Source organism: Megalops cyprinoides, chromosome 1 (assembly GCF_013368585.1).
Source record: "Megalops cyprinoides isolate fMegCyp1 chromosome 1, fMegCyp1.pri, whole genome shotgun sequence".
NCBI lineage: Eukaryota > Metazoa > Chordata > Actinopteri > Elopiformes > Megalopidae > Megalops > Megalops cyprinoides.
This window is the reverse complement of record NC_050583.1, coordinates 51,821,065-51,844,275: the sequence shown is the minus strand read 5'-3', so window position 1 is coordinate 51,844,275 and position 23,211 is coordinate 51,821,065. Positions and strand designations below refer to the sequence as shown.

Sequence of the window (23,211 nt, the reverse complement as noted above, 5' to 3'; positions counted from 1 at the left end):
CAAGGTCATCTAGAAAAGAAATCATTCACCAGGTATTTACATTTCAAATGTTTCCCTGACAATTCAGATTGGAAATAATCCCCCTCAACATTATACTGTTTGGAGCTTATAGGACAGAAGGCTTAATCAATGGCAAATAAACATAGACCAAAATTAACCTTGGACTAATTTAATACAAGGCTTAGATATACATGTACCACTTCAGACTGCAGACATGAGTCAGATGTATATCTAATAGGCAGTATTTTAATTAAAATGATAATTTGGCCATTTATTAAAAAGGTGGAAATGTACTGGACCAGAGCAAATACAAAACTATAAACAGTTAGTTAGGCTTTTCCCAGAATGTTTTGAACATCACTGTAAAACTGAATGCTGAGCATACCAAAATAAAAGTGAAACTAATCTTCTAGTTCCCTATATTACACTTCCATACCCTGTATGTATATCACAGATAAAAAAAATACATATTTCAGAGAATTCTCTGAAAAGTGTTAATTTTTGTCTTTTTACATGTAATTAATTGCAAATTAAGGATTAAAATCACTTGTGTGATAAAAATGATAAATGTACAAGGACAGAACAGTACTTTCACAAAGGGAGTAATAGATGAATGAAGAGAAACATCTAAAATCAGTGATCTTCACTACAGCACTACTGTCCTGAATGTTTTTGTATTAAAACTACAGCTTGGTGACATTTATACGGTCATCTTTCCCTTAAAAGGCAGAGTGTTTTTTTATAGTAATCATTTTTACATTAGTAGCCCTTTTAAAATACAAGTGTTCTTATGTAAACCTTGAGGAAAAAAATCTGGAGCAATACAGTACTTTTCAAAAATATGCAAGGCACGCAAAGACATGCACTACAGGTGAAGTGCAGTCAATGTTACTCTCTGTCCTTCATTATGCCTGGTTTGTTTCTTCAGAAACCGCAGGTTGAAATGCTCAGTATCCCATTATATGCTTAATGTGGCCCTAAGAGAAAGGGGGAGAGAGATAAAATATGTCACTAATCACCTTGAAGCAACAGCGAAATTGAATTTGCATCTAACCTTCACTGCTCTCTACAATCTGAATTGCACAGGTACAGCAGGTCTTTAGTGTTGTAAGTGACGAAGTGTTCAGCAGTGCAGAGCAGGCAGAGTTACAACAGTGGTTGAGTTGCATACGAATGTCAAAAAACTTTCATTAAATCTTTTCATTGAAACCTTTACTGGTTCCTTGAAAAGTACTTTCATCTGCAAACGAACTGGACACGCCCCTCTTTGAAACGTGACATACAGCTGAAGCCCTACAACTCATTCTGGCACATGAAATTATCCGGTTAATAATAATAGTAGTAGTAATAACAATAATCATCACCATCATCATCGGGCTCAGTGCTTACATCTCAGCACTGTTTTTCAGGTGGATGTTTTAGTATCACTGATGTGTTACTTGGCTTTCTGTGCCATATGCCCTTTAACAGAACTCTTATGGCAGGTACTGTATGTATCTTGCCATTGCAGCCCCGAATGTCATTCTAGATAGGAGTGCCTCACAAACTAATGAGGATGAGAGAGAAAAAAATGCTCAAATTCAGTAAAGTATGGTTGTCAAACGTGACATGAAAACTAAGACATGTGTGAGAAACATAGAAGTGTATATATTTACCGATTCTCCTGCCATGCATCGTGGACATAACTGTGGTGATGTCACAACTTGTGGTGTGTACACCTGTTAAAAATCAGAAATGCATCAACATGACTACCTAACATACCCCAGACTAAATATCATTGCAAAACCAGAATATCTCACAAAAGTCAAATTAATGTAAAATGGACAAAATTACACAAAGTAGAAGAGAAATGAATATGTATATGTGATTGGGGGTAGAGACGGAAATGCCTTGTTTATTAGTGCTTATGTTCAGTAGTTTGTGAGAGGCTTTAGCAAACAAGAATGAAAACATTATTTAAAAAATGTTTGACAGTGAATAAACTTCCAAACACGTGTCATGATCTAGCCAGGCAGAATGTTTCCACATCCCACCATAAAAGTTTATCTAGAGCATCTTCAATGCCCTCATTAAACATTAACAAGGGCATTGTAAACCGAATTAACCGGTATTGTGCGCGCGCGCGTACATACGTACGTACGTGTGTGTGTGTGTGTGTGTGTGTGTGTGTGTGTGTGTGTGTGTGTGGGGGGGGAGGGGGGTTAATGGCAGGAAGCTTATTGCAACCCACTTACCAGATTTGTCTCGTGGTGGCTTGCGACTGCGTTGCTATTTTGGAGGCCCTGCTGTTGCATCTCCCATGTATCCATAGGGCTCTCCCCCACCGCGCCACATTCAACCTTACTACAGCTTCCCAAACCGTTGCACAATCGTTTCTAAAAGAGATATCGAGACACACACACACACAGGTACAGCAATAACGTTAGCATCGTTCGATAATAAGGGTCATGCAGTAACGGAAATTCGCTGTTCTCTTGCAGGCAACACAAAACCTTGCGTTACATTCTTTATCGCCAATTTCTCGCATTTGTCTAACTTCAATGAGCTCCTCAAGCGGATTTACCTCCAGAATGTACCAGCTATGTACTCTACCTGTTCTCCAGTTAATACACTGAAATAAGCATGATTTACGGTTGTTATATTTGCATGCAGTCGACAGACCCATCAGATATGTAGCTACTGCCTTTGCCAAAATCTATTCTGGTCGCTTGCACTTTGCTGCCTAACCTAACTGCTGTGTGCATACTAAAAATAGTGCATGGCTTATAGCTTGCTAGCCCGTTATCGTGTCTAAATGTGTGATCAACAAAGCGAATAAAACCCCTTAAAAGCAACACACAAGCTATTACCAGGATAGCAAACTCTTAGTCGCAGTTTCATTAATGTTCATTGATACTATTGATCCTGTTAGCTAATAAGCTAACCAGCAAATCTTGTCCTTACGTTTTGATGAAAATGTGCCAGGTTCTCAAGGTCTTCGAGTCGTCTCTTGTTCTGAACAGAAATCATGTAATCCATGGTAAAGCGAATTTATCAAGATCAAAGCTATATTCGCGGTGGTCAGTGTATCAGCCAGATGGCTGCTGTGTTCCAGTCAACGCAAGAAACTCCAAACAAGACAGCAATATCAGTAACGTGCATATGCGGTCGCGTCTCTGTATCACGAGGTGCAATTTCTTTGAAATGAGATAGCTAGCACTGTGTATTGCCAATACTCATCTGTTAAACAATTTCAGCTATCAAGCAAGCTCCTTGGGGGAAAAAACCCGCACAAGACCTCCTTGACTCTTCTTCTTGGTTATCCTTCACTTTTCTTATTTTGATAAGTTACGGGAAACAAAAGGGGCCAATCAGATCGGACATCACGCCAAGACGACCCGGATGCTTGAGGCTGCCATCTTGGTAAGGGGTTGGCGCGCTGGAGAAAACTAGACTTTATTAATACCAGCAAGATAACTGCGTTGGCAGAACCAACCTGTCTCTGCACGATGCACGCTGCCTTGTATCTCTTAAAATGTGAGCATTATTTAAATTTCAAAACAAAGTTGTGCAAAGCCATCCGGTCACATCAGAACCTTCTAAACGACAGAACCTAGTTCGAAAGTGCATGTATATGCAATTACCAGGTGTCTTACTATTTATCTGTCGGTCAGATTATCGAAGCTAATGTTTCCGAATTAATAATAATGTTTACGAATATCACTGGCATTTTAATGCATTTAATGCGAAATAGTTTGACACTTTAAATTCACGTTTTTCTAGTGAGAAGAATACATAAATATGTGTGAAGTAAACCCTTTTAAGACCCCCAACCCGCATTATAACTGTTAGCTAAACGTCAGATGAAGTCTCTGGTGCAGATACTCATGTCTTGCGTTTGCGCAGAATCCATTACTTATGTCTACAAGCATGGCGAATTTTGTGGAGGTTACATCTTCGCAGCAATTTGAGGACTTGTTAAAAAAGACCGGCAAGTATGTTCCTGACAATTATGTAATTTTAATGTGTATTTTACAATGTTAGTTTTCTAAGCGCAGAAAGCGAGCTGTGTTGTACGAATGCGTGGCTAAAGCAAGTCTGTTAAGGTGGACTAGCTGCCATCGTTGATGATCATACAGTAGCCAGCTAGCTGATCATAAATCAGAATGAGAGCCAGCTAGCCAAATTACTTACGAGATACAGTTGATTTCCATTTGCATATCTACAGATAAATTATGGTTTGTTTCAGTGCGCAAAACGCTTTGTCGTGTTTGATACTCATCAGGATGTTCGGTATTTCTGATGCTGCAGTTTTCTCCCTATCTGTGGTGTTGTTGCAAAGGATGCTAACTGTAGCTGCCTATAGGCCTTTAGTTTCAATATTTAAAACTGATGGGAGAGGAAAGTCTTGTTTGGGTGCCTAACACAGAGAAGCTCTTTTTCATACATGCGATATTTTTTTATCCCCACTTCACAACTATCACATGAGCGGACTGACTCGTGATCATCAGTAGCCAAAGAACTGTATCTTCCTTTATTCTTTGTACACTGTAAGTGCGCTAGCTAGCTAGCTAACTTGCACATCGGCCATCTTAAAGTGTGCTTCCAAGTGGCCTCAGACGGGAAGGGTACAGTCGACGTTCACTTTCCAGAAGATTCTCACCTCACATTGCCCAAAGAAGCTAGAAAAGACGCGCAATTTAGAGAGCAAATTAGCTACCTAGCCATGTAGCACACACCAAGCGTTACGTAATACCCCATTGTCATAAATTATAAACGCCTTTAAGTGCTAGATACCCTAAACTTGGGTAAGCGTCAGCAACAAAGTTGTGTCTCACTTTCGCTTTACTTGTGTATATAAAATTCTACTCCTGCTTATTATGAATGTGTCTTATTAAAGTTTACCTGTGATTGATTAGCTATTCGAATCTTTCAGTTCAAGAGGTGGAATGGTGCTTTTCTTTTTAAATAAGACAATTAGCTATACGTGCTCGAGTCAGTAAGAAAGCCCACACAAGCCCAGTGACTGTCAGCTTGTGATAATTTTTTGAAATGTTGCAACTAAATGTCTGTTGTTGCATGACAGGTTAGGCTAAATATTACTCACGAAAATAATTCTTCTGCAGAAAGCATTGATGTAAATCAAGTTGGTTGGACACACAGGTTTTCGTGTTTTTTTTTTTTTTTTTTTTTTTTTACATCATACTTAAATCAAGTTTGTAGCAGACTTGTGTTTGTAAATGTGCGTGTATCGACTTATGATTTTTACATGTAAGTGATTTACTATACGTGTATAGGCTACGCGGAAAGGGATTTTGCTTTAGGCAAGGACTACCGTATTCTTCAAAAGGAAAAGTGATGAAACAGAAGCCAAGCAAGTTTAACATAGTGGACGTCATTTTAAAGTAGCTCAATTTATGCTTCTTCAGTTGTTTCTGTTAAGCTTGAGAGTTCAGAGGACATGAAATGGATATAGTGATCAGATTCGGCTACTGCCTGAATACGATTAAACTTTGGTTACCCAAAAAGAACTGAGTGATTGTGAATGGCATTGTGCAGTACTACGTTCCTAAACAGCAAAACATCATTGATGGTTTTGTAACCATGGTAATGCAGCTTTTGTTAATGATAGACTGGATTTATTTAAACACTGCTAGAGAGTTCAGAGGAACTAGTTTCCCCGTTGTCCTGGTTCAAGGCAAAGCTTTCTACTGGGATATTTTTTCATAACTGTCATATTCTATGCTATGGATATTTCTACGCTCACACTGGTCTGGGAGTGTTGTTAGCCTGGTCTGACACTGTTGTTTGGTTAAATTGAATGAATACACTTATGCTCTAATGTAATGGAAGTCACTCTGGATAAATGCATGTAATATAATGTAATGTAATATTCTCAGTGACTGTTACTGTAATTAATATTATATATGTTTTGCAATAGTCTGTAGTAAACAGTAATTCTAGACTGACTATCATGACATAGGGGATCTAGATAGAAAAGTGAGAAGTATTATTATTGTACTGTTATATAGAGGTTTTGTAATGTGGCAAGATAGTTATGATGGAGAAGATGATGTTGAGGAAAATACTGAATTGTTCAGGTATTTCCATTTATTGTGCGTTCTGTGTGTCTAAATTAGGTTACTGTGGTACAGAAGTAAATGTCGGTAAGGAGTCAGACTTAAGGTTCATTGTAGTTAGTTCTTGGGAACACCCCAAAAAAGGGTCAAACTTGTGATGATTTATGGGTATGGGGGTATCCCCCACTACCCACAACTTGACAGATGGTGATGGATTGTTAGTTTTTGTTAGGTAGCAATATCAAAAATTATATATTTGTGAATGCAGACTTCTGCATTGAATATGTGAATTTGGCAGCAGTACTCACAATTCATTGAATTCGCGCTGTCATCATGCCCTTTGAGTTTACAGTAATATATATATATATATATGAGCAACGGTGACAGACCAGGCTAACAGCACTTACAGACCAGTAATTGTGAGCATAACACCATTCAAGACCTACCACAAGTTAACTAGTGCAATCTGACTAGGCAGCAAAAGCCAAGTACACTACACACTACAATACATCAATCAGAACACAGAATCCAAAATACATCACAATAACACCGGTAAAATAAACATCAAATCCTAGAGGTAGCTGGTGTTAGGGGGCCGGGATTGAGGTAGAACCGAGATGCAGTCTGAAGAGGTGGGTCTTCAGTCTTCAGTTATTATTATTGTTATTGTTGCTGTTATTGTTGTTGTTGTTGTTGTTGTTTTGTGTATGTGTTTGACTGTATTGTCTGTGGTCTGAAACTAAATATAAATTTCTTGAAAAATTTGGTGTGCTGTAGAAATGTAATGCTGAATCTGTCCTTGTCTCCTTGCCCTCAGGTCACTGACAGTGGTTCATTTCTCTGCGGCATGGGCCCCACAGTGTACCCAAATGAACGATGTGATGGCCGAGCTGGCAAAGGACCAACCCCAGGTGACGTTTATCAAGGTATGGACTCTCCCATGCATCTCTACTTTCAGGGCATCAGGTTTTAAAGATGTTCTCAGCCCTGAGCTTTTGGCAGCATATGGTTCTTGTTGATTGAGTTGTGCTTTGTGTATTACTCAATTGCGATGTTGAAAACTCAGTGTTTAACTTTAAAGAGGAAGCACGAGGTTGAAGCTGGCCTTCAGCGGTCTGAGTTTTTTTTTTTTAATTTTTTGTCATTCGAAAGGAACACAGGTCACCAATTGATTGATCTGTAGTTTTGTTTCTGCAAGGTCTGCTGGAACCCTGCATTGCAATTTTTCATTTTAATAGATTCTCTCACACCCCCTCACCCTCCCCCTCCCTCCTCTACCCTTGAATTCTCTCAGCTGTGGGTGAAACTCATAAAAGGGCCTCCTTCCTTTGGCCCCCAGAGGACCCTGGCAATACTGGGCCACAAGCTCTCGCTGACCTTTCCCGCATCATCCTTGTGTCTCCTACTGAGCGCTTAGGACACAGACACTAGCAGCGAGCTGGACCCTTACATTTATGCTGATAGACTGGCACTCCCACTGATTTGTGGGACCAGCCTCTTCGCTAACTATATATGCAGAAATACCTCTTGCAGCAGTTATCACAGGAGTGGTTTAAGCATACTTAAATTATCAGCATTACTGGTACCTTAGCAAATTAATATTCATATTTAAGAAGACTCGCAGGATGAAACAGAGATACGTTAGTTAGCATGCTGATTTTGACCAGCAAGAGCAAACTTATGAATACAGTTTGATTAGCTGGCTTATTATCAAATGCAGATGCATGTTAATGCAGTGTTACCTTACATTGTATGCACAGAATCAAAAAAATTAATAATTTAATGTTCCATATGATTTAGAATACTGGGGCAGACAGTGTTGTGCATTGTGTGTCCTGAAGAAGTGTATGGCTTTTGTGGCAATAAAGTGAGCTTTTGACAGAAGGCAGAGAATTTGGATGTCACTCCACGTCTCCTTCTGTGTAACACAGCAGTGCATGTGGAAGGACCCGTCAGTTTCCATGCGCCAGGCAATGGATCTTGTCAGAAGCACGAAAACAGCGAGATTTGCTTGAGGCAGAAAATAAGTGCTGTTATCACGACATAACTGGGGTCAGTGATTTATGGATTTCAATATCCGGTAGCTAAATATGATTGAAAATTTACTGGGTCAGTAGTGCATCAAAATTTTTTTCCTGCGCCAAGCCCGGGGGCATTTCTTCAAAGTTGTAGTAAAATAAAAACCTGTGAACCTGCTTTGACATTGCTCTCTGTGTGTGCTAGGGCAACTGCTGAGGCAAAAATCTAAAATTACCTATCATAATACTGCTTATCATAGCTGTTTATATTTTTAAGGAAGTGATACATACGTTTGTGTGTGTGTGTGTGTGTGTGTGTGTGCACACGCATGCTTGCATGTGTAAATGTATACATACAGATATACTCATGCATACGTACGTGCACAGTACAGACTTATGTACATGCATCCACACATACATAGTAAAAATAATGCTGTTAAGACATTGCAAAACTGAACTAGGTTAAGTCATATCAGGTAAGAATGCATTTGTTTAATTGCAGATTCACATGAGGTTGTGAAACTGTGAAGGTGGGTAGCTTCAAGACTGCTCCTGTTAAATTGCCATAACTGGCCATACCGGTTTAAAAGGACAAAAGTGTCACACACTGTATCTGCAACTACCTGGGTCAGTCTGTGATGCCCATGGGCTGGGGGGGGCTGCTGTGTGATGGACTCTGAGTCAGGGATAACTCCACCAGTACCACACAGGCAGCTGTCTTCAAAATCACTTAAATCAGTTAAATATAGACTATATAGCGTAAATGCTTGTCCTTAGTCTTGAAATTCATGTCCCGTTTTAATTTAGTAATTATTTTCGGTGAAAACTGATGAATACAAAATCACTTCAGGTCAAGCGCAAGTTTTTTTTTTGGTTCTTGAACTGTTTGGGGTGCTCCAGGGTAGTTTTAGGCAATTTCTACCAAACATGCCCACTTGTTCCTCACTATCTAATTATGTTAATGGTGAAGCTTAACAAATGAAATAATAACCTTTTTGCTCATTCATCTCGGATAATACCTTTTACCTGCCACAAAGCCTGAGTGTCCTACAAGACCCATAATTTATTCATGCAATGAAAAGTAGTTTCAGCTGAAATCAACAAATACATCAATGTGGCGTACAGCTCAATACTTAGAGGGAGAGCCATATTTTTAGAACTAATGTGACTTCTTTTGCATATTTACCGCATTTTGGTACCAGGTCTCTTGTGAAAATTATGACATATTTGCGTTTTTGATATTCTGCCGTATCATCGATATCCTGTCAGTGCTGTGTGATTGCGAGTGAAGTGCGGTATCGTAATTGTGCGGAGGGAATGTCATTTTGAGCGCCATCGGACCGAGACAGTCTGGGAACCCCCTGTCCGCCCCGCCCTGTTTCAGAAGACATTGTTGTTCCCACTTTATTAATTTCCTCAGTCATGTGTCACACTTCAGACTGGATTTCAAAACAGACTCAAAACTTTAAGAAAGGTGCGCGGCGCTCCCGCACTTTGTGAAAGGTGCATCAAAGTCCCCCTAATTCGATCCCGGAGGAGGGGAGCGGCAGAGAACAGAGGAGCTGTCCATCACAGCCCGGGCGGATGAGACACGCCTCGCTCTCTGGTTTGTCTTGCGCTGCTTTGAAAAAAAAAAAAAAAAAATTCTAACAAGCGTCTCTTCTTTCTCTTTCCCCCTGAAGTGTATACCTTGTGGCAAAATAAATACAGTGAAGAGGAAACGAGGTGTTATTTCACGTGTGGATGTTGCAACTCTTTAATGGCTCTGAAGCAGAACAAAGGAAAACTAACACTATTTTGGTTCTCGTCCCCCCCCCCCCCCCCCCACCGACCAGCTGGAGGCCGAAGCTGTGCCTGAGGTGTCAGAGAAATATGAAATCAGTTCTGTCCCCACCTTCCTCTTCTTCAAGGTAAGCTTCAGAATACCACAGTCCAAGCAGAGTCCAGCTATGGTTGATAGCTATCCAGTATCACAGTAGACAAGGTGTTCTGGACACTGATGTGGTCCATGGGAAAACTCACAGCAGTCAGCTTTCACCAAAATGGGTTTGGTTGCCTTTGTCACATTACATTTTGTCTCATTTAGCAGGCACTCTTGTCCAGAGTGACTAACATAGGTTACAATTTTATCCATTTATACAGCTGGTTATTAACTGAGGCAGTTGTGGGTTAAGTACCTTGCGCAAGGGTACAGCAGCAGTGCCCCAGCGAGGAATTGAACCAGCGACCTTTTGGTTACCAGCCCTGCTCCTATGCTCCTACGCTCCCTGCTACTATGCTACACTGCCGCCCCTTTGTCAAAGATTACGGGAGGTGTTTGCATTAATTGAGACTTGATCAACTAGTCACCCCCCTGACAGTTACCTTCCTGTCACATTAATTAACATTTGACTTCTTAAATTACATCACAGTCTGAATTGTGGTGAAGCTTGTACACAGCCACACACTACACATCAAAATGACTGGGGACAGCTAAAAAATATCTTGATTGATGTGGGAATGTATTTATTTGGCTTATGCTCCTACACTTAGACTGTTTATTATTATTAGCAAAAATACACTAGAAGTACAAAAACCATGAATAATTTTGATAGAAAAATGCTTATATCCTGTCTCCTGTCAATTAAGTGTTGCATGTAATTTGTTTACCTCTTTTAACAATGTAAAACTTCTACTGTATGTATATTTACACAGTAAACTCCTCTGATTGTTACGTAGGTAGTTAGCTGTAATACTTGTTTCAGACTGCTGATACAGGGTCATTCTAATCATCAAAAGATTAACTTAGCTAGCAAATCCTCTTTTTTTACATTGTCAATAGCTAGCGTTAGCTAGGCCCTTATATCGATAAGCAGCATAAATGATACATCACCACCCTCTCCTGGATATTACCTGCCATTTCACATACTTTCTTGCAAGGAGAAAAGTGATATATGTGTTATATTCCTTAGTGTCTGCCAAAAGAATGTCATGTATTCTGCTCAAGTGCATGGAAAACTGTTGCAACAAGCTGGTTAACTTTATGTAACTAACTGCACTGTACATAACTAACTGTACAGTCAGATAAGAAAGAAATGCATCATCATGCATCAAGTGCCAATTCTTTTCATCCATTGTAATATTGGTAAGCATGTGTATGTTTGCACAGGCACCTTTTTTCCTCACATGGAGTCCAGATTTGAGTTTTAAGTAAACAGTGCTCAATCTCATGTATTCATTAGCATTCATTATTGGCCGAGGAGTTCTCCATTGCTGTCAGCAAGCTATGCTTGGAAAATATGCTCCCAACTTGCTGTTTCCTGTGAAACACTTACAGCACGGTTTCTAGCTGTATTTTGTACAGTTAAGGAGGAAAGTACTCTGCTCAAGCATAAAACAGCAGCACTCCAACTAGGCTCTGAACTCATGTCTATCTGAGCCAGTACAGTTGTTGTCTGGGTGGAGTAAGATTCATATTTATTAGAAAACTGTTCTCTCATCATCAGCACATTATATTTCATCCCTTAGAATGAATTGTAGTGCCCGTGTTCTCAATAAAATGATGTGTTTTTAAGAAAGACTGTTTCACTATTAAAACCAATTCACTATTTAAGCTGAATGGGCATTTAACTGAGATTGTGACTGGATTCCCTCTTTTGGAGGAGCGGTAAGTCTGGGTCGGTAAGGGAGGTCCATTGGGATTGGCTGCTTCGGGACTTTGAGGTCAGCAGACTTGGGGACTGAAGGCGTGAAGGTGTGTCTGGCAGCAAAATAAGAAGAGAGCGATACTGAGGTTCCGGCGGTGCCGTGCCATGCAGCTGTTCGGCACGCCGGACAGCCTGCAGAAGCCTCGGGTCTCAGGATTTCACTCCCAGTCCTCATCTCACATGAAAGAAAAAGCCCACAAACACAAACAAAGAGCAGGACAGTGAGAACACCGAATAATTGATCTTGCCCCCCCCGACCCCACCTCCTCCTTTCCCCCCCAGAGCTGCGAGAAGATTGACAGGCTGGACGGTGCGCACGCCCCTGAGCTGACCAAGAAGGTCCAGAGGCTGGCGTCCAGCGCGGCCGTCCTGGCTGGAGGGGCGGAACCCCCGAAAGAGGCCCTTAACGAGCGGCTGAAGAAGCTGATCAATGCCGCGCCCTGCATGCTTTTCATGAAGGGGTCCCCACAGGAGCCCCGCTGCGGTAAAAAAACGCTCGGGGGGGCAGTAGGGGGGCTAATGGGGGATGGGGAGGGGTCCAGGGAATGTGAGGTGGGGGTGGGTCGATAGGGGATTATGGGGGTTGGGGTTTCGGTGTTTGTGCAGGGTAAGCTTGGGAATATGGAGGTGTGGCAGTTGGTTTATGGTTAGCAGGGTTTATAGGTGGGGGTTGGTGGGGGCATATGGGGGTGTGGGCAGGCATATCGGCGGGAGAGGGGTTGCTTGGGCATATTGGGAAAGTGGGGGTCCAGGCCCAGCCCCTGTTTCCAGCTCAGCACAGCGGGGAACTAATCTCGCTGACAGAACACAAGCGAACCCCTGCGCTGAGGTCCCTCTAAGTACAGTCGGGGTAAGTGCTCAATAATAACACCCCTACGCTCATCTGACAGCTCTGATTATGAGCTGGAGTAGGGAGGGATTTGTTAGATTACTTTATCAATGAAAACGCTCAATTTAATCCCAAAACACAAGTTCCCGCCGACGGGAGATATAATTATTGTTAAATATGGGTGGGCTGGGCTCCTGCAAATCAGTGTCCAGCTCGTTTTAATAAGGATCAAAGGTGCCAGTCCTGTTTCTGGTGTCTGAATCGGAGACGACTTAATGCAGTTGGAGGTATTGGTAGCTGCTCTGGCTATCAGGATCTGGTTGTGAGGGGAACACATGTAAAGGCATTCATAATGCAGCAGTGCTCTGTACAAATAAAACACAATTGTCTGCTTGTCTGTGGAAGGGTCATAGAGTGTGACTGAAAAAGTCTAATTCTGTTGCCCATTCACAGAGTGTTGGCTGATGCTACCATGCTTGCCAAGCACTTATTCATTCTTTTTTTTGTTTATGTGCCTTATATTCCTTTTGGCTATAACAGGGAGTCTTCACACTGCCTGGCAACCACATTACTTTGAGGGATTCTGAGCCCCCTATGGTTTTGTTAAGAGTAGTTTACAATGGCCTAGTTTATTTGAGAGTACATTGAGGCAATATTCCCACGTAACTCTGGGAAATCAGGGCTCCCTTTGTTAAGGGAGCCTAATTACATAATATTTTTTCAGTATAATTTACACTCTGCGTAATGTGCAGCACACCCTCATTACTGTACTTAATTGCCAATATATTCCTTTTATATGCCCGAGTCCTGCGTGTGCACCATGATTTAACATAGTCGTTAGTTTATCCCACCGATTTCAAACCCGTGCCATCTGATCTGCTGGGGATTAGACTCTCTGAACAGATCCACTTCTGTGGAGTAATAACACATCGACTGATGTGGAGACTTTTGCCTAATGAAGGTCTGAGCTGGCTTCGGCGAGAGCCTTGTTGATTCTTAAATAAAAAAAAAAAAAAAGTTGGAAACAGAGCGCAATCAAACAGCGTGCGCCCGCAACTTGCATTTGGGATGCCTGCGTTGATGAGCTACCTTTCCCTTGAAAAAATAAGTAAGACTTTAATGTTGCTTATCCTCAAGATGGGCGTCCACAGAGCACATTCCCAACCAAAAAAAAAGCAAAAAAATAAATAAATAAATAACCTCTCCAATCAATCTCTCTTGTCTGGTAGATGTTGCCTAGAGCTAGAGAAAGCAGCTGGACTGCATGTTTTGCCTGGTGTAATAGAAACAAGTTAATATATCGCCAACTGAATAACCATTAGTGAGAAGCCTCTAGCTGTTTTATAATGAATTCCCAGATGAATGGGGGAAAATATCAGAATGAGTATTTCACTGCAGGCTGTACATGAAGTTAACACTTCACCTTACTGTACGGAGGCAAGCGAGAGTGCACACACGAGTCTTAGAGCCGCATGCTGTAAGTATAAATAAAACACATAGTTTTTCCATCATATATGAGGACACGGGTGCGTGGAGTCTCATTTAACCATGAAATCATAAAGCGATGCGGGTTTGAGCCGCAGCATGCAGCTTGGGGTCAATTGACTTGGGGGGTGATGAGGTATGTTCTTAGTCTTGGCTATTGAAAGTAAGCTTGCAAGGTGTCAAAATCACCTTAATGGGGGTCAGCATTACCGTGGTGGGAAAAAGTGAATGACGTTGTGTAGTATAAGGATAAGTGTGAGGGACAACTCATACAGTCTTATTGCTACAGGCCCAGGTTTTATGGATGATCCTGACGTTGGGGAAAAAAAAATGCCCATTGTCTCTCTGTTGACTGGCAGAAAGTGCACCGTGTTGTGTGTAATTTGACACCCCTGACCTGTAATCGATTGCGCTGTCAGATGAGTTATTAATTGCGCCAATATGATCAATTTGCAAGTGGTTGAAATTATAATTTGCTGGGAGGTAGCAATAATGGTTACTTGTGATGTAATGAGTGCTTTGTTCAATTAAATAATCTGTCACCGGGTGATATTTCATGGTGGTTGTGTAATTAGAATCCTCACTTATTACCCTAGGTACTATTATGTAGGTGTTGTGGGAACTGCAGTTAAATGAGGTATGCAGCATTAACCTCTCTGACTCTGCTCTACGGCACTCCTGGTTCAGCGGTGAAACACTTCCACAGGCCTGGGTTCTTAGAATCCTAAGTGCTTAACATTGATGCAGTGGAGCTGGTTGTCTGAAAACGATTACAGATCGGTTACAGAACCAGAAGACAGATCTCGGTGTTTCACTAATGGTCTCCCAGATCATGGCCTAACACTGACAGACTGCTGGTCTAATTTATTGCCAGGCTAGAAATTGCTGGCTTCAGAGACCCCAGACACAGCAAGTCCAGCCCTCACGTCACTGATGGCACAACGGCATTCTTTTGGGCTTATTGCTATTGGAGATTTCCCACAGTGGGCCGTTTAGCTCGCTGCCTGAATCCCCTTTACTTTGCCGTTGCAGGTTTCAGCCGGCAGATCGTGCAGATCCTGAAGGACCACAGCATCCAGTACAGCAGCTTCGACATCCTCTCTGACGAGGAGGTGCGGCAGGGGCTCAAGACCTACTCCAACTGGCCCACATACCCCCAGGTGTACGTCAACGGCGAGCTGGTGGGGGGTCTGGACATCGTCAAGGTCCGTACCTGAAGGGAACAGGGTGGGGGGAGTGTGGGGGTGTGAAAGTTTGGCGGGAGGGGGGTGCACATTGCGAGCTCTGAGCGCCTGATTCGTTCTCATTGTGCTACTGTTCCTCTGTTGCCGTGTGTTCCCGGCAAGGCAGCTCGCACTTAAAAGACCGAAGACCGCCTGCTGGGGGAGGTGGGCTGGTTTAGCCAGGGGCGGCCCGGTGGCTACCGCCTGCTAACGCGGCGCTAACACGCGCTCCTCGCCTCCGTTTGATAATCACTCCCAGGCACAGAGACGCTTTTGGGCTGCTCCTCCCCCATCAGGAAGATGGCCCACCTGTGTGGGGAAGAGGGAGGCCCCTGCTGAGCGCTGCTCAGATGGAAGGAGCACCCCGCCCCCCCCGCGCTGCCGCTGCTTCCCTGTGTGTGTGTCGCGTGTGTGTATGCGTGCGTGCGTGCGTGTGTGTGCATGCATGCATGTGTGTGCCTGTGTGTGTGTACGTGCGCATTTGCAAGAGCATGCTGTTCTTCTGCACAGGTGCCTGTGTAAGCTCCACTGCTAGAGACCTCACTCCCAAGAGAATGCTATCTCTGTTGCAGGAGCTGGCCGAGTCTGGGGAGCTGGAGAACACCTGCCCGAAGGCGGTAACGCTAGAGCACAGGTGAGAGAAGATCCCCTCACCTGCACGCCCGTCACGCCCTGCAGATCACGCCCTGCAGATCGAAAGGCATCAAACCCTTGTGCGCAGGGCTCACCCCCTTCTCCCTCCCCCCTTTCTCTTCACAGGCTGAAATCCATTATCAACAGAAGTTCTGTCATGCTTTTCATGAAAGGCAACAAAGAGGTAAGCACCGTGGCTAACCCTAATGGCCACCGTCAGGAAAGAGGCGGTGGAAGCGACACGCCTTTCCTGTGAAAACTCGGAAGCTGCGGACCAGGCTGGGCAGGGAGGAGGAGGAGGCATCTGCATAGTCTTAAAAGGCTACGCACAATTGACGCTAAGCTGAAATCAGTACTGCTTACTGCGCGAGACTGAGGGAGTGGAAAAGAAGGACTCTTCACTCCCCTGGTCTATCTATTGATTTTTAACTGCGCGCAGATGAAAGACGTTCTTAGTAGTGGTTTATAGCTGGTCTCGTGTGAATCGCAACTCTCTACCCCCCCTGCCCCCCCGATATAGGTCTCTCTTCGTGTTCGCCAGCCATCGCCCCAAAGACTGTTTTTAAAAGTGCTTTCTTTGATGGCAACGGGAAATGTAAACCGCTAAATGAAAGCACAGATATGCTTTTGCCTGCTTCTGAACGCTTGCCTTTTGTTATCCTGAGTGGTGCTCAGATACGGCACGGTGTATACTTGTTATTTTCAAGTAGCACGGCCTCGATTTCCGAGGACAGGAAAGTCTCGCTCGCTGTGATGTTAGGCTAATGCCGTTCTGCGCGGTTCTCATTCTCATCGCTTGGAGAGGTGTGTGCCTGTGTTGATCTGAGAGGATGTCTTTGTGACCCTTTTAGGTGGCCAAATGCGGATTCAGCCGTCAGATAATTGAGGTGATGAACAGCACAGGGTAAGGGGAGTTCTCATGCTTGTTTTGAGTGTTGAATTTATTTGCAGAATTATAGCATGTGTAGTGTGCAAAACTGGCTGAGTGAGAACACAGGGATAAGAAAGCGTAATTAAGCAAAGCCACATATTGTCTAGAAGCAAAAAAAAAAAAAAAAATCATTCCATTGTAACATCCATAGTAATGTCTTGGTGAGTTTTATTAGATACTTTTGAGTGCTGGAAACCTGATCATAGGTACAGGGATATGCGTGGGGAGAGGGAGGGTTCCTGGCAGAAGTTCCTCAATCTCTGAAGCCTCCATGTACACAACCATAGTGACCAGTCCACATATCCTGTCCCACAGGATCAACACAGGTATTGGCATTATTGTTGTCACTGTGGTTGTTGTTTGATTAGCAGGCAAGCTGGAACACTACAGTAAGGCAGTAGCAGTGTTTGTGTTGGACTGCTCTGCTACTCTTCTCTTTAGTCAGAGCGCCTCACACCTAAAGGTACATTAGAATTTAGAACAGTATTGTCAATGTATGAGAGTGTTACAGCCACCACAGTGCTGCTCTAATGAGACTTATTATGCGCTACACTGTCAAAAAACCTCAGTAAATTAAGAAATGACAGTACCAGTCAAAACTTTGGACACTCCTTTCTTCTGTTATGTTTTGCTATTTTCCACATTTTAGAATAATAAAAGGGACATCAAAATTATGAAATGACAAAAATGGAATTATGCAGGGACCAAAAAATTGTTAAGACAATCAAAACTATGATATTTTAAAGGCTTATGACCAGTACTATGAGTGACATTTGGTGATTTACTGAAACTATGGCCCTATCTGCCGGTTTAATTTAAATTGGTTAGCCAGCTAGGTGTAACATTTAGTGCGAATCAGAACGTCAATAGCCATGTCGGCCAATTTGAGGAGACCTGCAGAGAGGCTATCGAATTTTGGAAAGAGGTCGGATTAGGATTAATTGGGAGCCAGAAAGAGGGTTTATCCAAGAACTTTTTCCAGGAACTCGCTCAGTCCCCCGAGACAATCAGTCATCACAGTCATGATTTTGGCACCCTAAATGGAAGTGGAAACTGAATATCTGCACTGAAAAAGAGCCCATCACAGAAAAACATCCTTCCAATATTAACTGCATTCAAGATAAGAAATGTGTCAGTGGAATGTCTCAGTAATACCTTTGCTGTCGGGGGCGGTCATCTCACTTGCTTAAATGCTCCCTTGTATTTCTTGCAGGGTGGATTATGACACATTTGATATACTTCAAGATGAGGAGGTAGGTCATGACCTGGAGAAGTGCTCTCGACAGGATCAGTTGACAAGAAGAATGATAACGTATTGATGTAATGATATTCATATATGCCTGCGACATCCCTATGCCACAACAACTTATGAATAAGAGACACCATTAGTGCTAGTACTGAAACAAGTCATGACATAACTTGACCCGTGGCATTCCAAAAACATTAGGGAATAATGATGATTATAAGGAGGAATCTGAAAGGAGGTGACTCAGAGTTTGATACTGCACATGCTTACTGAGTCTGGGTTTGTATGAGTTTGAAGTGCATAGCCCCTCCGACAGACACAGAGCACCACTACAGACAATTTGAAGAAGAAAAAAAAAAATATATATATATATATATGTGTGTATATATATATATATATATATATATATATATATATATATATATATATATATATATATATATATATATATAAAACCATTTACAGCAGTACACAGTGAGTGACTTCTGTCAAGTATGTGGGTTAGTGGCTTAAAACGTATTTCTGAAAGAAGTGTCCTGACTTAAAACCTAGTAAATCCTACAGACCTGAACTCAGTCAAGGCTCAGGATAAATTCAGGGGATTGTCACTTTTACAGAGGTTCCCAAAATTTGCAAAATACTGTAGGTCCTATAGCATGACAGATAATCCATGGGTCTCAGTAAAATTCATGGGTCTCAGGGAATTTCAGCCTTTTAATGCGAATGTTTTATTGTTGTTGAAAAGTTCTGCTGATGTTACATTACATTACATTGATGTTTAAGTTTGTCTGTCCTTGTTCCTCATTTTCTTTTTCACTGAAAGTGCACATATTTGAAACAAATTTTATATTTTAAAACTGTGTCTGTTTCAAGGTGTCATGTTTCTGTGAATAGAACACTTAAAAGCTTATAAATATAAATTGCTAGGTGTCACCCTTAAGGGAAAATTGCTCACTTGGGAAATTCAAATGCAGTGGTCTGTTTTGGGAAAAGAAATACTCAATTAAAGTAATGATGTCAACATTTTTGTTTTCCTTCAAAAAGACTGTTCACAATTTTGTGTGACTACCAGTTTTAGTGACTTTGTGCTATCATGTTGTAATGTAGGACTCTTTATGCTTATGAGTGCACTAAACCTTACAAATAATAAAAAAAAAAAATACATGCTATACCCTCTTGGTGGGAGAAATACATTTTTTAAGTAATGTTTGATTTTCTTCTTTGATCGCCACTGACAATATAGGTTCGACAAGGGCTGAAAACATATTCCAACTGGCCGACATACCCTCAGCTGTACGTGAAAGGGGAGCTCATTGGTGGACTGGACATAGTGAAGGTGAGAATTATTACTTTACATTACATTATTGTCAGATTATTGTAGTCTAGCAGATGCTCTTACCCAGAGTAATTTACATACTTATATGTATTTATTTACACAGCTTATGTATATATTCATTTACACAGCTGGATATTTGCTGAGACAGTTGTAGGTTAAGTACCTTGCCCAAATGTCCAACAGCAGTGCCCTAACGAGGAATTCAACTAGCAAACTTTCAGTTATGAGGCCTACTCCTTACCTGTACATCACACTGCTGCCCTATACTTTGTAATGTTACTGATGTCCCTACCCACTGATCCTACTTAAACCAGAATAGTGCACATTACTTCTGACCAATTCAATTTCAATTTAAAAAAAAAAAAACAAACATTAAATCAAGAGTCAAGAGTCTTTTATTGTCATATGCACAGTGAAAAACGTGTTGTTACACCATACAATGAAATTCTTACTTTGCTAGTCCTCCTTTGGCACACTACCATAAAGAATTTAACCAGAATAATAGAGAGCGTGTAACTGCATTATATGAAGACAACTAATTGAAGTGTTACGGGTCAATCAGTGTTTTTTAGGGTTTTTTATGTAACAGAAATGGAGGTGGAAAAATGTAGCAGTGTTACTATGATAAGCAGATAATGGAATCATGGCAGAGCATCGCACAGTTTGCGTTGCGGTGAATGCCAGTATGCACTACCACTGATTGTCCACCAGATGGCAGAAAAACTCCACCTGCAGACATCTGTGCCACAGGCAGGGCATTTCTGTCACCTTAGTGTAAATGGTGAAAAAGGGAGTTTTTTTCTAGATCACCTCAGTGCAAATTAATTGATATATTTTATTGATATATTGGCTATATTGATAATTTTATTTTATTTTAATCATTTACAAACAAAGTGAACTCCAGGAAACCTTCTTACCAGTGAAGGGCACAGGTCAAAAGTAACAATCACAGTCACTGTAAATATATTGAGAAATACCCATTGCACAGTGCATTGCCGCGTGCTTCAGGGAAGCCGTGATTGGCTAACTACAAATGCATCATTTACAAACCATTGATTTTTTTTTTAATTAAACGGGAATTCTGGGGGCAGATGTGTAGATATTTCTGTTCCGTTCTGCTCTGTTGCTAATGTAAAAGCAGTGTGTCTTAGGGATTCAGTTTTACAGTATCTCAGGGTAGTGCTGTGCAGCGGACAATTGTGTTGTGAAGAAGCACAACAGTAAAGCTGCTCCTTCATACTTTTGCCTATTGCAACACAGCCATGGAGTTACACATCTTTATAGTCCCTTTTAATGAGTTACACGTATTTCCTTTGTAACCCAAGTAGAAAAGCTGTGTGTCTGTATGAGAGCACCTGCTAAATTAATGTAATGTAAATATTTAGTGAACTGACAACACATTCGTAATTCAGTTTTATGCAGCAGCTGTACTTGTAATTCACTTTGGCAGTGTGTTAGCCATTAGCCAGTGACTCAAAATGGATTTGGGTGTGACGGGTTTCTTCAGAAATGAATTGAATTGTAAGTCTTTATTCTCTTTTGTGTGGGTTTTTATTACTTTGCAGGAACTGAAAGAGAGTGGAGAACTCCAGTCTGTCTTGAAAGGTGAAAGCTAGTAGCCAGCAGCGACGCTAAAGGGACTGGGAACAATTCGCACTGCAGAAATGATGAGAATCTCTCTCCGCTTGAACCATTAGGGTCTGAAAGGAAGAGTCAGGATGAGTTAAAACTTAAAAACTGGCCATTTCTTTTTTTTTTTTTTTGGACATACAAGCAGGCTGTGTCGTTGTCCGCACAGGGGTATGTTCAGAGTCCAAACTGATGGTGCACCTCATGCTCCAATCAAAATAAAATCGTCCATGTGATATTATCAAGGTGTGGTGTTTCTTGACACACGCATTGTGGCACATACATTATAATTCAGCATTTTCTCTCAAGGCCTCATACCTGAAATGGTGGTTACCAGCAATTTCACAAAATTAGGGTACTTAATTTAGCCTAAAATGTCAATAAGGTCGACAAGTGCCAAACGGTGGGGACCTCTCTCGCTGCAGACAACAGCATAGATGCACGTCGGAGTGTTTCGTGTGAGAACGCTCTGGCGATGCATAAATTAGTTCCTAAACAGTGAATGGCGCATAAATATTCATTGGCGGCGTTTGCTCTCACCTGGCCACATGCCAGTGGGTGCAGTTTGTGCCATTAGTCTTTAACAAACTCCTCTTCACGCCGCGGCAGGCTCACCTGTGGCTCCTCACACAATTACCGCTCCGGAATGAACACCCCCATCCCTCGCCACATTACAGGGCTCTAGAAAATCTCGGGCAGAAGTCAGTCGCGATTGGCCGAAGCGTGAATCCGTGTGCAGATTTGTGCGCTTGCATCTGTTCTGGGTGTGTGCGCTTCAATGAATGCTTTCACAGTTTCCGAAGATTCTTAAAGTTTTATTTTTGGAAAATCTCTTTGCAGTCAAGTCAGAGGTAGAGACTGTTGAAAAGTGACAAAATTAATTTGCAAAGACACAGTGAGGAATACCACACATATTCTCATGGCGAGATGGTGTTTGAATCGTGCTGACCTCCACACCCTCCAGTTGGAGCTGTGTGTAAAATATAATGATTTATGTTTGTTAATGTGTCTTGACAAAACATTTACATCAGTTTACTGTACACATCATCAGTATGTGTTGATAAAGTTCATTGATTGAGGTAATCACCTTATAAGTGTTTGGATCTTTAACAGATGAAATCCACTAATACGTTGAATGTGAACGCCTAGGAGCTGTTCTTTGGTGGCTGTTAAACGTTTCTAGCTGGTTAGTATTTTTTTCATGTACATTAGAGAGAATGGTTTGCTGTATGACTTTATACTATCAAAAAATTTTAATGGATTTATGAATACATCACAAAGATTAAACATGGCTATTATGCACTGTATTAGGAGCTTCCCTAGGAGATATGCCAAACCCCCACAGGGACACTCAAATCCCACTTTAGAAACTGGTGAGAGAGTACACATATCCATGCAAGGCCCAAAATGAACTGAGAACCTGGGAATTCTGAAGGGGCGCTCAAACCGGGGATGCCCTTTCCAAAACAACACATAATGTTAAGTGCCACTGAATCCCTCTGCATTTCATTAAGGACTTTTTTTCTCATCTTGAAAAAAGACTACAGACTATTGACTGTGGTAAAATGTACCGAAGTACACTGAGTTTATTTCATAAAGAATACAGAAGTAGTTCTTTACTCTCTAGAAGCGAAGATGTTTGATGGGAAGATTACATGTCCTATGAATAAAGAGTTATAAGTGTATTGAATGGAATAATGTTTAAAGACGTCCTTTCTTGCCTTTGAATTCCGTTATTTTTCTCCCAAATAGATGTGTCTGATATCAGGGATTACGGCTGGCATCCACTTGGCCTCCGGTTCTCAGATGTTGATGGGCCCATAACTGCGCAAATATATTCACATTCCCTGAGGCATTTTGTTTTAAACCATAAAAGACTTTAGATCAACGAAACATTTTTCTACCACTCGACTCAATCCCCCGAGTTTTGTAAGATGCATTGCGAATGTTTCGCGTTTTGAACCTTTCCCCGCTTTCCTGCGCGGAAGTATAATACGGCTTGCGACACGGGTCCTGCGGAAAAGCGAAAAAGCCTCTTTGTCTGGAAGAGGAGCGGGAAAAGCGGCGCTCAGTAACCTTGCTGTGCCTTTGCTCAAAGCGTGTTTTGTGGGCTTCATTATAACCCGTTTCCAGGAT

At 41.8% G+C, this 23,211-nt stretch overlaps 2 protein-coding genes across 2 annotated transcripts; one reads left to right on the top strand and one right to left on the bottom strand.

The window, feature by feature from the left end:
• Positions 1-694: 694 nt before the first annotated feature.
• Positions 695-3,340, bottom strand: si:ch211-221j21.3. The gene is made up of 4 exons (XM_036551253.1): positions 2,944-3,340; positions 2,235-2,375; positions 1,656-1,718; positions 695-977 (listed from the first exon to the last, which is right to left on the bottom strand). The coding sequence occupies exons 1-4, from the start codon at positions 3,016-3,018 to the stop codon at positions 948-950; spliced, it is 309 nt and encodes a 102-aa protein (XP_036407146.1). The 5' UTR covers positions 3,019-3,340; the 3' UTR covers positions 695-947.
• A 552-nt stretch (positions 3,341-3,892) lies between these two features.
• On the top strand, positions 3,893-21,316 carry glrx3 (glutaredoxin 3). Its single transcript, XM_036517973.1, has 11 exons — positions 3,893-3,974; positions 6,877-6,985; positions 9,913-9,987; positions 12,046-12,247; positions 15,110-15,282; positions 15,873-15,934; positions 16,060-16,117; positions 16,785-16,837; positions 18,078-18,117; positions 19,354-19,446; positions 21,012-21,316. The coding sequence occupies exons 1-11, from the start codon at positions 3,898-3,900 to the stop codon at positions 21,060-21,062; spliced, it is 993 nt and encodes a 330-aa protein (XP_036373866.1). The 5' UTR covers positions 3,893-3,897; the 3' UTR covers positions 21,063-21,316.
• Positions 21,317-23,211: the final 1,895 nt, after the last annotated feature.

What these genes read in the sequence shown, in the direction of transcription:
- si:ch211-221j21.3 (XM_036551253.1), bottom strand. Translation starts at nt 3,018, where the DNA reads ATGGATTACATGATTTCTGTTCAGAACAAGAGACGACTCGAAGACCTT. An exon ending in GCCACCACGAGACAAATCTG is followed by an intron (nt 1,719 to 2,234) that starts GTAAGTGGGTTG and finishes GATTTTTAACAG; the next exon opens with GTGTACACACCACAAGTTGT. An exon ending in GATGCATGGCAGGAGAATCG is followed by an intron (nt 978 to 1,655) that starts GTAAATATATAC and finishes CCTTTCTCTTAG; the next exon opens with GGCCACATTAAGCATATAAT.
- glrx3 (XM_036517973.1), top strand. Translation starts at nt 3,898, where the DNA reads ATGTCTACAAGCATGGCGAATTTTGTGGAGGTTACATCTTCGCAGCAA. An exon ending in GGGGTCTGGACATCGTCAAG is followed by an intron (nt 15,283 to 15,872) that starts GTCCGTACCTGA and finishes TCTCTGTTGCAG; the next exon opens with GAGCTGGCCGAGTCTGGGGA. An exon ending in GCGGTAACGCTAGAGCACAG is followed by an intron (nt 15,935 to 16,059) that starts GTGAGAGAAGAT and finishes TTCTCTTCACAG; the next exon opens with GCTGAAATCCATTATCAACA.